Here is an 11,237-nt window from a genome sequence, read left to right as displayed (position 1 = left end):
TGCCTCTGCCTCTGCCTCTGCCTCTGCCTCTGCCTCTGCCTCTGCCTCTGCCTCTGCCTTTGCCTCCCCAGTGTTGGCCTTAAAGGTGTGTGCTATGAGTCTGGCACTCAAACGCATTCTAATTGCCTCAGGCTGTAGTGGTAGTGTAGTATGGTGTTGATTTCTGTATCTGGCCACTAGGCAGCAATTTCTGTTATAGTAGAGCTACACTAAGGCCCAGAAATCTGGGTTTTAAATATCCCCAGAAAAGAAAAGCAAAAAGGAGAAAAAAAAAGATCATTTTAGAATGGCTAGGAGAAAAATCATTTTTATTTATAATTAAGTTTCTAGCCTGAAGAACCAGTAACATGTATGCTTCTCCATGTTTCCCAGAAGAGCTCCTCCTGCCTGGTTTCTGTTTCCATCTAGACTACCTGTACAGCAAGTAGGCCTGGGAAGGACCCTCATTTGTTGGTGTGGGGAACCCAGACAGCAAAGCAAACAGGTATAAAGAAAAGAAAGAGACCATGGCTTTAGGGTTTTTCTCTGCTTTGTTTTGTTAGACAGGGTCAAATATCCCAGGCTGACCTTGAACTCCCTATGTAGCCAAGGATAACTTTCAATATTTGGTCATCTTGTTTGTCTCCTTACTCAGTACTGTTGTTACTGGCTTGTGCCCAGAATATCCAGTTTTATGTAGGGCTGGACCAGAACTCTTGACTTCATGACTGCTATGCACATACCAACCACGTTCCAGCCACCAGCTAGTTTCTAAGATCTGTCTTTTCCATGATTGCTCCTGTGCTGAGGTAATAACATCTACTTCTTCTGGTTCAGTTTGCTTTGGTTTTAGACTGTACCAGTAAGGTGCAAAACTAGGATAGTAAAAGAAATACTGGTGGTCGGGGACATGGCTCAGTGAGTAAAGGGCTTGCTGTGCCCTTTACTTACTGGATCCTCAGCACCTACACAAAAGCTAGGGATGGTTGAACATGCCTGCAGTCCCAGAACAGGGCAGGCAAAAGACAGGCCTGGGATTTGCTGCTGGCAGCTCAGCTACGCTTGCTGAGCTGGTAAGGGTGGGTTCTGGTTTCAGTGAGAGACTCTGTCACAAAAAGTAAGATGGGCTCTAGAAAGGAAGACACTGGATGTACCACTAGAGATAGAGACCTCAGGTCATTGTTGAAATGACCATTGTTCAAATGTTCACTATGTCTGTTCACACATGTGAATGTACACATGAGCACCCCTCTCCCCTCTAAACACAGGGGTCTCCTTCTCTAATCATAGCAGAATACAAGTGCAGCCATGGAAACAATCCCCGTTACTATTATGTCCTAGACAACCTTTGATTGTTTTTCAGAACTTTGTTCCCATTCCTGTGCCTGAAATGTATTTGCTAAGAAGTCTAGTGTTCTCAAGGGTAGGTAAGCTATCACAGATCACCTTAGAGAGAAACTAAACACAGCGGAAATGAGCCCAAGAGGCAAACAGTTAAAAAGAAAGAAAGAAAAAAAGAGCAGAAATGTTCATTCATTAGGGAGGACTTGGGAGTCAAGATGCCTGAGGATAGCGCTCCTCTTACCAGCAGGTTCTCTGGCTTGATGTCACGGTGGACGATGTTCAGGCTGTGCAGGTATTTGATGGCACTGGCTAGGTTGTACAGCATCCCGCTGGCATCTCGCTCTGTGTATTTGCTAGTGGAGGTGATGGCATCAAAAAGGTCTCCACCCTGGAAGAGAGCAGCTGGTTGAGTGGATATTGACAGATGGACCGATAGGCTGCCCGTGGAGGGGACTGGCAAACAAGAGAGGATATAAAGAATGGATCAGAATTTGGGGCTTCCTAAGGGCTTTCTTTGCTACTGTCTTTCAAAAGACCAAAGACTCATTGGTGATTTCTCTCCTTAATATGAAAGATATTGACATTTTCTCCTGAGTTTAAAAAAGAGCAGAGCGATAGAACCTGACAGCAGACACGTGCTTCTCTCCACAGCCCCCCTTCCAGGGAAGAGGAGGTGGATCAGTGCCCCAGCTGAGAAGCCTCTTGTGGGGGACTTGGTGACATGTGCTACCTGCCACAAACCAACTGGTAGCTGAGATGCAAATTCATAGTCCTAAAACTCCCCCAGGTAATGCTGCATTCCCACCTTTAACAGAATGTTCCTGTGCCTTTGAAATTATTAAGACACACACACACACACACACACACACTCTTTCTCTCTCTCTTTTTGATTTGCTACATTTAGCTCCCTTGAAGTGGGTGTTCGGCTTTCTTCTTCAATAATGTGTTTCTCTCTAAGAAACTGAAAAAAATGGAACCCACAACTTGTTCTAAAGATAAGAAAGGGGAAGAGGAAGGGAAAGATGGAAGAGAATGCCAAAGACAGTCTTCTGGGTCTATTATTCCTCTGATATTTTGTTTCCCTGGCCTCTTTATAACTTATTACTACTTGATCAAACAGTGATTTGGGACTCAACTTTAAGATGCATGTATCTGAAGTCCTTTCAGAGCTCGGGTGTGCTTTCTAAAAACATCTTTCTTGAATATTGACCAAGCAACAGCTGAGCCCAGAGCCCGAATGCATTCCTATGTCACTATATAGTGACCAACTTAATTTTTCTTTTCAAAACAGCAAAATCAAAACAGTCTTGTAGGAGGTCAGGTTTCAGGTTTCCCAAATCGTGCTGGCATCTCTATTCCCCTGTGCAATTTCCTCCCTGAAAACTTCTCTCACTACTGGGCAAGCAATGGTTCCTCCATAAACAAACTTAAACAAAATGTTTTCTCCTTTCATTCCTGTTTTTCTCAAAGACAGGGGTGTCACACAGGTATGAAGTTTGCTTCTGAGCCACGTGAGGAAGTGGAACATTATCAGTGGTCTACTGGGACCCCCTATCCTTAGTTGTACAGAAGGACATGTATGTCTGTGTATGAGAGCATGCAAAGACCTGGGTGCTGTCCTGGTCATGTGGACTCAATCCTCAAAGCAGTTCTTTCTGGCTCAGACATGACACTCACTCTTTACCCTAGTTGAGACATCTTAGTTATACAGAGAGAATTCATGAAGGCTGCTCAGTGCGATGACGACTTTGCTGTGGTCATATAGTCGACAATCAGACTGAGATCTGTCACCAAATGCCTGTTTCCCATTCCTAAATTTAACTTATTCTCACCTTCCCCACAAAATCAGCCTACGGGGAACTGTCCAATAAAAATACAGGAACTAATCATATTTTTAAGAGCGCACAGCAGGGCAACAGGAATGCATTGAAGCTGTTCGTTTAAAGAGCAGTGCCATGGTGAAATTCTATTCTGTGAGCTAGAGACAATATAATTTACAAGATGATTAAAATAGTGATTTTATAATAAAATGTGTCTATAAAAATTGGGACAAATTTAAGGACTTCTCTTTGATCGAATGATAGTTTAACATTTTTGGACCACAACAAACTTGACATGTGTAATCATCTCTAGCCTCAAATATGACCACAGTAGTTTTTCTTTGGAAAAAAAAAAGAAAGAAAAATGAAATCCACACCTTTACTAATTCCATTACAAGATATAGCTCAGTCGGCACATCCATCTCTTCAATCAGGAGAACGATGTTTGGATGCTTCACTCTCCTTAAGATGGAGACCTCATTCTGGATCATGTGCTCCTGTGGAGGGGAGAGATCATTTTAATAGACACAAAATGTCTGAGGGACTAACTCAAGATAGTACAACAACTTGAAGATAGGGGGCTATATCTATATCTTAGTGAAACATAACAGTATTCTGAAGATTCTCACTCAAGACCCACTATAACAACTAAAATTTACTAGAAAAAAACATGACAGAATGAATCACAGATAACAAAAATAAAAGAAGACAATAAAGCAAGCAAAGATAAAGGGAAAAAAATCAAATCAAATCACCCCGCTACATTTATTCCAGGGATAGTTATAAAATTAAATGTTTTTCTAAACTTGTGACATTCTGTTCCATTAAAATGTGCCTCTTGAGCTGCACTGTGTTAAGAAGTCGGCTTCTGTTTGTCTACCCTTGGGACACAAGCTTCACAAGAGTAAACTTGGTACGCACTTTGCCTCGGCATTTACTTTTCTTGATGATTTTCAGGGCATATTCTCGAGCAGTCGACCTGCAAAAGGAAATTTTTAAAAATAAAACTTAATTTTGAATCAATTGACTCCTTCGGTTGGGAGTTATTTTCTTGCTTGGAGGTTTTAGTGTTTTTATTTTTGGAAGGGCTCCTTTCTTTCTGTACAAAGGTGTATGCAGATGTTTATGGGCTCACCCCATAAACATTTAAGGGCAATGGAGGTGTTAGCACAGACAGATCTAGAGCCATGTTATACAGAAAACACAGCCACTGTGGCTCCTTAAAGCCATGCTAAACTGCTGTGCTGGATTCAAAACTCATGCCTGTAATCATCCTCCTTGCCATTCGTTTACTTATTCCCCTCACCCATGCCACATACAAGATCTCCCTACATAGCCTAGGCTGGCCTCAAACTGGCAATCCGCCTGCATCAGCAGCTACCCAAGAGTTGGGAATATAAGTGTGATCTATTGTGCCCAGCACCTCATTTTTCCCTGGGATTCTCTCTCCACCTGGGAGGCTACGACAGTTGTCTGAACAGCTCTTAAGGTCACCCCCAAAGACTCCTGGGAAGTTGTAATGTCTGTTCAGTGTCAGAGCCTGAGAGTGAATTGCTGAAAAACCCAAGAGTGAAGAGTCTCAAAGAGGATAGAGGAGACAGAACCGTTTCTGGAGCTTGTTGGGAGTGACTGGGCCCTTTGTGGTTGTCACTCAGTGGGAAATGGAAGGGCTGCTTAATGTCAACTCACTCTCCCATAGCCACACAGCAAGGATCATATCCTATTTCTCAGAACTGAGCTTCCCATGTAGCCCAGCCATATGGTATCTCCTGCCTTGATGGGTGTGGCAGACCTTGTAACACGTCCTAATATGGACCAGTTCATCTAAGATATTCTAGCACTGACACTAAGGCCATGGTTCTTGTCAGAGGACATGGCATCTATGAGATTGCACTAAAGCAGGACTTCTGAAGCCACAAGCTTTCATTTCTGGTACCAATAGAGCCCAGCCTTTTACTTACACATAAAGTCATCTATCTGGAACCAAATGGTTGTGGTTGGAATGAATCAGATGAAGGACAAATTTAGAAAAGGAAAATTTAAAGTCTAAGAGCAAAAAGATGATTTTTAAAAGACAGACTAAGAGGCCAAGTATTAAAAAAAAAAATCTTACCGGGCGGTGGTGGCGCATGCCTTTAATCCCAGCACTTGGGAGGCAGAAGTAGACGGATTTCTGAGTTTGAGGCCAGCCTGGTCTACAGAGTGAGAGAAACCCTGTCTCGAAAAAACAACAACAAAAAAATCTCTTTCTTGGGCTGCAGGATTCTCTTGAAAGAGTGATGCTAAAAATCTTCTATACCCTTGGCTGTTATGGAATCTGAGAAGATGGAATTTATCTCTACAGGCAGGAAGACATCCTTGAGCTGGTGACAGGGTTGTCTCCCAGGAAGCCAGGATCTTATATTCTGTCCCAAGCCTACTACTGAGGGGGAGATGAGAGCAAGTGTGGGTTGGGGGGCCTCAGGGCTTATTAAGAAGTATGTCATCTCACTAGCTAGAACATTTTATAACACAGTCAAATATATTCTACCAAATTTACTCATATCATACATCAGGAAACACACAGAGGGCCACTAAGTTTAATATCCCAACATTTTTTTTTATTTTTTTTTTTAGAAGTAGAACTATAGTTACATAATAATAACCATTATTAATTACTTCAAGTATGTGTTTCTAGGAGTAGCTGGTTGTTGCAGCATTTTCTCTGTCCAATCACATTAGGGCAGTGACAGGCCTGTGATTGGACAGGAATAGAGAGGTGGAGCTAGAGTGGGAGGAGGAGAAAGGTCAGAGAGCAGGAGGAAAGAGATCTTCATCATGGACGGAGACAATGAGGACAAGTCAGTCCCTGTGTGGCTACACAACCAAGCAAAGGTTTTTACAAAACAGATTAATTGGGTTAGAATATTGTCTTTATTATTTGGTTCTGAAATTATTGCATTGGAATCTTGTAAATTGTGATCTTATTATTATATAAATTTGATTGGATATTAAAGCCTGAGAAGATCCTTACTGTGGTAGGTGACTGACGCTGAGACCCACAACTGGTCAAGATGCCCAGCCCTAAATGAGATATCACATCACACCCTCCTCCCAAGGGTCAGGGATCACTGTGGAAGAGCTAGTGGGAAGACCTGAAGAGTCATAGGTGGGTGAATGACCAGAAGGAAGCATGAATTTACAGTAGCTAAGACAGTGTTCATAAGATCTGCACAAGCTCAAGCCAGACAAAACCCCAGCATGGAGAAGGGATGAGTGCAGGATGCTCCACTCCTGGCTGAGGAGCTATTGGTAATTGATGGCTTCTGAGAAAAGGAGGACAGTTAGTTTTCTTTAAGGGTGTGGCTCCTGGTAGCTTAACATAGTCCAAGGAATAGCCTAAGAGTTAATAGGGGCTGGCGAGATGGCTCAGTGGGTAAGAGCACTGACTGTTCTTCCAAAGGTCCTGAGTTCAAATCCTAGCAACCACATGGTGACTCACAACCACCCATAATGAGATCGGACGCCCTCTTCTGGTGTGTCTGAAGACAGCTGCAGTAAATTACGCCTGAGCGAGCAGGGCCAGAGCGAGCAGGGCCGGAGCGAGTGGGGCTAGCAGAGGTCCTGAGTTCAACAGCAGCCATACACATGATGGCTCACAGCCATCTGTACAGCTACAGCTACACATAAAGTAAATAAAATAAATCTTAAAAAAAAAAGAGTTAATAGATGGCATTAATTTGAATCAATGGACTTAAAAACAAATTGGGATTTTCACACTGGATGTCGGAGGGATCTGGGAGGACACAGGAGAGAAGGAATATGACCAAAAACGATGTGTGAAAATGTCAAAGAATTTATAACAATATTAAAAAAAATTTTCAATTGTTCAAACAAAGTGTGGTAGCAAAAAAAAAAAAAAATGCTAGAAGGGACACAGAAAAGTCCCATGTCACTCAGTGACTGTGCCCACTGTAGAAAAATTGCCTGTGGTGGCATATTACCACAGAGGGGAACATCTTTACCCTTGTTGACACACATTTATCCCCCAAAACAAAGCAGAATGTACCCACAAGCAGCATGTGCCATCCATGACATTTTAGCTTGCGTTTATTTTCTTGAATCTCTGTAAAATATTAAAAGAATGTTTCATAATATCTCTGGGGAGAGAGGGCACCAGCCATATGTCCTTGCTCAGCAGGGGCTGGATGCTGACACTTTCAGAGCAATCTGGTATTTAGACTCTGAAGTTTCACGCAGTGAGCCCAAGATGTAAACTCATGCAAGATGAACACAAGCCAAGTGAGAACGAAAAGAAGAGAGGAAGAAAAGAAAGAAAGTGAGGAAGGAAGGGGGAAGAAGGAAGGAGGGAAAGAAGGAAGAAAGGAGGGAAGGGAAGGAAAGGAAATGGAAGAAAGGAAAGAAAAGAATTCTGAATGGAGAAGTAGGAACTGTCTGGTATGAGAAGGCTAGGACCCCAGGACTGAAATGCCATCCTAGTCCAGGACCAGCTAGAGCGAACAGTAATTGCTCCGTCAAGGCTTGGTCTTTTGCTGTGTAGTGTATTGTAATGTTAAATACTGGCCCTCAGAGCCTGGTTGATCCCAGGGGATCCACACCGTACAATGTGGCCTTGCTCCTTAATTTAAAACTTTTGATTAAATAAAGATGCCAACAGCTAATAGCTGGTAAGAAGGAACATAGGTGGGGTTGTGGGGTTCCTGGGTGGCGGGAGAACCACAAGGAGGGAGCAAGTAGGAGGAGAGAGGAGAAAGTTGCCATAGAGTGAGTGAATCATAAAAAACAGCCACGAGAGCTAGCCCATTGGAGTTCAGAGCCACCCAGATGGAACATGACAAGTTACAACTTTATAACTTGGGGTTACTGATGGGAAAGTAGATTCTAATTGTAGATATCTGCCCAGCTCTAGTACCGATTGAGGCTTCTTATAAATGTAAAGGTTGTGTGTCTTTTATCTGGGAACAGAATAATCAATAGTGGGGTAGAAGCCCCTGGTTGAGATTAAATCTTAATAACAATGCTGATCACTGGGTCAGTCTACAGATGGTGAGTATTAGCAAATGATTAGGAAGCCCACAAAGAAAGGCCATGTCAGTCTGCCAAAAAAGAGACTTTCTGCTTAGTGGAAAGGTGTATGTGTGTGTGTGTGTGTGTGTGTAATTGCATATATATGTGGATATGTACATGTGGAAGTAATCCTATACACACAAATATTAATATATGACCTATATACATATAGGATATATATAATATAATACATTATTATATTATGTTACATTATATGCCTTTCATCTTAGGAATGTCTTTCCTGATTTAATTTCTGACTTATTTTACACTGAAATAGTGACTTTGGTATAGGTAAGTTCCTTATTAGAATCCTGTGGAGAATCCTTTGTTAGAAGCAGTGGGGTAGACAGACTTAGGTGTGTTTTGGGAAGCAAAGCTCTGATCTAAGAGTTTAGTAGATGAGGGAACTCAATATTTAATTTCTTCAGTCTTATATTTTTTTTGAATTAAAAATATTTATTGTATTTATTTTAATTCCAGGACAAGAAAATTATGTTAGATATAATAAAACCTTTTTTTTGTTGTTTTTGAATTTTTTTTACTTACATGTAAATTTCTCCATTCCAAGTTTCCCCTCCAAAAAACAAAGAAACAAACAAAAACAACAAAAACAAACCCCTGTTGCCTCCCACTTCCCCATGCCTGCCACCCCGCCCTCTCCCACTTTCTGGCCCTGGCATTCCCCTACACTGGGGCACCAGTCTTATATTTTTATAAAATGGGGGGGGTAGCATTATTGACCCAATTGGATCAATGTAATTCAATGGGATATTATAATTTAAGGACCGTGAATAGATAGATGCTCAGTAAACACTGGTTAGTCCTGCTTCAGCAGGGGTGGAGCCCAAGGTGATAATGGAATATTTTCTGTGTCTGGCAGTCAGGCAATTGAAGGCAATATTCCATGGGCAAGGGCTGCAGATTAAGGGAGAGGGAGGGGTTGCCACCATTACTCATGACCTACCTCATGCAAAGTAACATAGCAACAGTAGGTTGCTATGCTGTTGTGAGCATCCTAGCCCAGATGGAATAATGAAAGGATTGAAATCTGAGAGATGCTGTATGAGGGTTGCTTAGTGGGGGTTTTGCTCTATGGAATGAGCCATGCTGGTGTGCAGGGAGCACTTGGTGGATGCTGGTTCAACTAAGAAACCTGGTGATGCATGCCACCCTAGGCAGGCTTCCAGTTCTCAGTGGCTCAGATCCATTCTTGGGAAGACCCAGGCCTGACTCTTCTGTGCTACTGTGTCCTCCTCATCTGTCTCCTGGCCTGAGGTGCCCTCTCTTGGTAGTGGTATGAGGTAGGACAGACATATAGGCACCAAAACTTGAGGAAAGTCAAGCTCACTGGGAGTAGAGAAACCTAGACGCTTTATTCAGGCCAGCCTCTAGAAAACCAGAGAGATCCCCTCAAAAGAGCTAAATGCCTCCAGCACAGGTATGAGGAGATGGCAGCTGCCCAGATCTGAACATAAGTAATTGCCTAGAGAAGAACTCAGAGTCTGACACTGAGCCGAGGTTTGAGGCCACTTCCATTTAGACTGGCACAGTATTTGTTATCACTTCTCTGCTTGGTAGCCACCAGCTACCCTTGAGCAGTCATTAAGAACCTGTGGATAAACCAGGCATGGAGCAGGCCTGCATTCCTAACACCCAGAAGGCAGAGGACAGCGAGTCTGAGGACAGCTTGAAATGACCATGACTCTAAACCCACAGGGTCTGTAGCTCACCCACGGGAAGACATTTTCACAGGTCAAATAGCATTTCTGTAGACTGTGCGGGCATGCATTTTAAAGCCTTTCAAGGTTACGGTGCTATACATCTTATGACGGTACATATTAGAGATCAGATCCTATAAATGAACATTCCTGAAGAGATGTGCATGAGGAGCTCTTCAAAATGGCGTCTCCAGAAAATAATGTAAAGACTTTACCCTGACAGGACTGGAAGGCTTTTCTAAACAGATTAAGTAAAAATCAAAGTCTTTATATGAAGTCTGTAGACATCATCCCATTTTTAAAATCTGTTCTTAGGTGGCTTCTCTTTATGGTTTTTTACTCTCTGGGGTTGAGACATTAACTTAAGCCATATGTGTCTCTCTCTGTCTGAAAGCACGAAAGACAAGCATTTCTTTAACTTACCATGCAGACAAACCCCCACTCACCTCTCTATACATTCCTTGACAACAGCAAAATTTCCATCTCCTATTGTTCTCCCGACTTTGTATCTCTCTGTTATTGTGGCAGGAATCTGGAAGCCTTCCTCAGACTCTTCTGAAAGAATCATTAGTGTGTCTTTATTGATGGAGAAGGGGCCACAGATGTTTAAGATACATTTCTAACCGTCTTCTTCCAGACTGGAACTGATTCAGAAGTATGGTGGGCAGCCCCCCTCCCTGGTAGGCTCATACTGACTCAATGGTTTTTACCAAGGCAAACGATAAATTAAAAGAAAACCTGTTGGCTTCATCTGGACTCATATGACTGCTATGTATGTTTCTGCTTCAGTGGGATTCAGGAGGAAATCCTGCATTTGAACTTCATGATAGTTTGATCAATAGCCCCCACTGAATACCCATTGTGTTCAGAAAAATGACATTTTTGTGTCCAGGGAGAGGAAAAGGCATTTCTGGAGGGACTCTGGGCAGTTTTACATCGGAAAAGCGTGAACAGGTCCTGTTGTTTAGACACTAAGCTTGACTCTATCCTAAAATGGAAATCTCTGCAAGATTCTTTATGCACTAAGTGTTGCTGCCCCCTCCCTCGTCTCAGCGAGCAGATTTTAGACAAATGTTCTCACCAAGCAACCTGCATGACAGATGTCGAGTTTAAATCCTGATATCTATTATGTCTGTGGGCAGAACAGTTTTTGTAATAACATAACATGTTATTCCTCTGAAAATGTACTCTGAAATATTTTACAAATGGCTAATAATGCCTTAAATATCCAAGGCTATAAAATTAAATAAGCCATGCTTGGGTCACATAAATATGATGCATCACCTTTAACATGTCAAGGATATAAAAA

At 42.3% G+C, this 11,237-nt stretch overlaps 1 protein-coding gene across 9 annotated transcripts in view; it reads right to left on the bottom strand.

Annotated features, from left to right (window-relative positions):
- Dclk1 (doublecortin like kinase 1) overlaps positions 1 to 11,237 on the bottom strand; it is a 299,253-nt gene that overhangs the window by 47,827 nt on the left and 240,189 nt on the right. For all 9 annotated transcript variants that reach the window (XM_031373869.1, XM_031373868.1, XM_031373871.1 and 6 more), the window contains 4 exons: positions 10,375 to 10,483; positions 4,065 to 4,122; positions 3,521 to 3,640; positions 1,565 to 1,711 (listed from right to left, as the gene is read on the bottom strand). In XM_031373869.1, coding sequence (XP_031229729.1) covers positions 1,565 to 1,711; positions 3,521 to 3,640; positions 4,065 to 4,122; positions 10,375 to 10,483 — 434 coding nt within the window. The remainder of the gene's footprint in view (positions 1 to 1,564; positions 1,712 to 3,520; positions 3,641 to 4,064; positions 4,123 to 10,374; positions 10,484 to 11,237) is intronic.

The sequence above is a fragment of the Mastomys coucha genome, unplaced genomic scaffold (genome assembly GCF_008632895.1).
Source record: "Mastomys coucha isolate ucsf_1 unplaced genomic scaffold, UCSF_Mcou_1 pScaffold16, whole genome shotgun sequence".
Classification (NCBI taxonomy): Eukaryota; Metazoa; Chordata; class Mammalia; order Rodentia; family Muridae; genus Mastomys; species Mastomys coucha.
The sequence above is the reverse complement of the archived record's forward strand: the minus strand, read 5'-3'. Positions and strand labels throughout refer to the sequence as shown.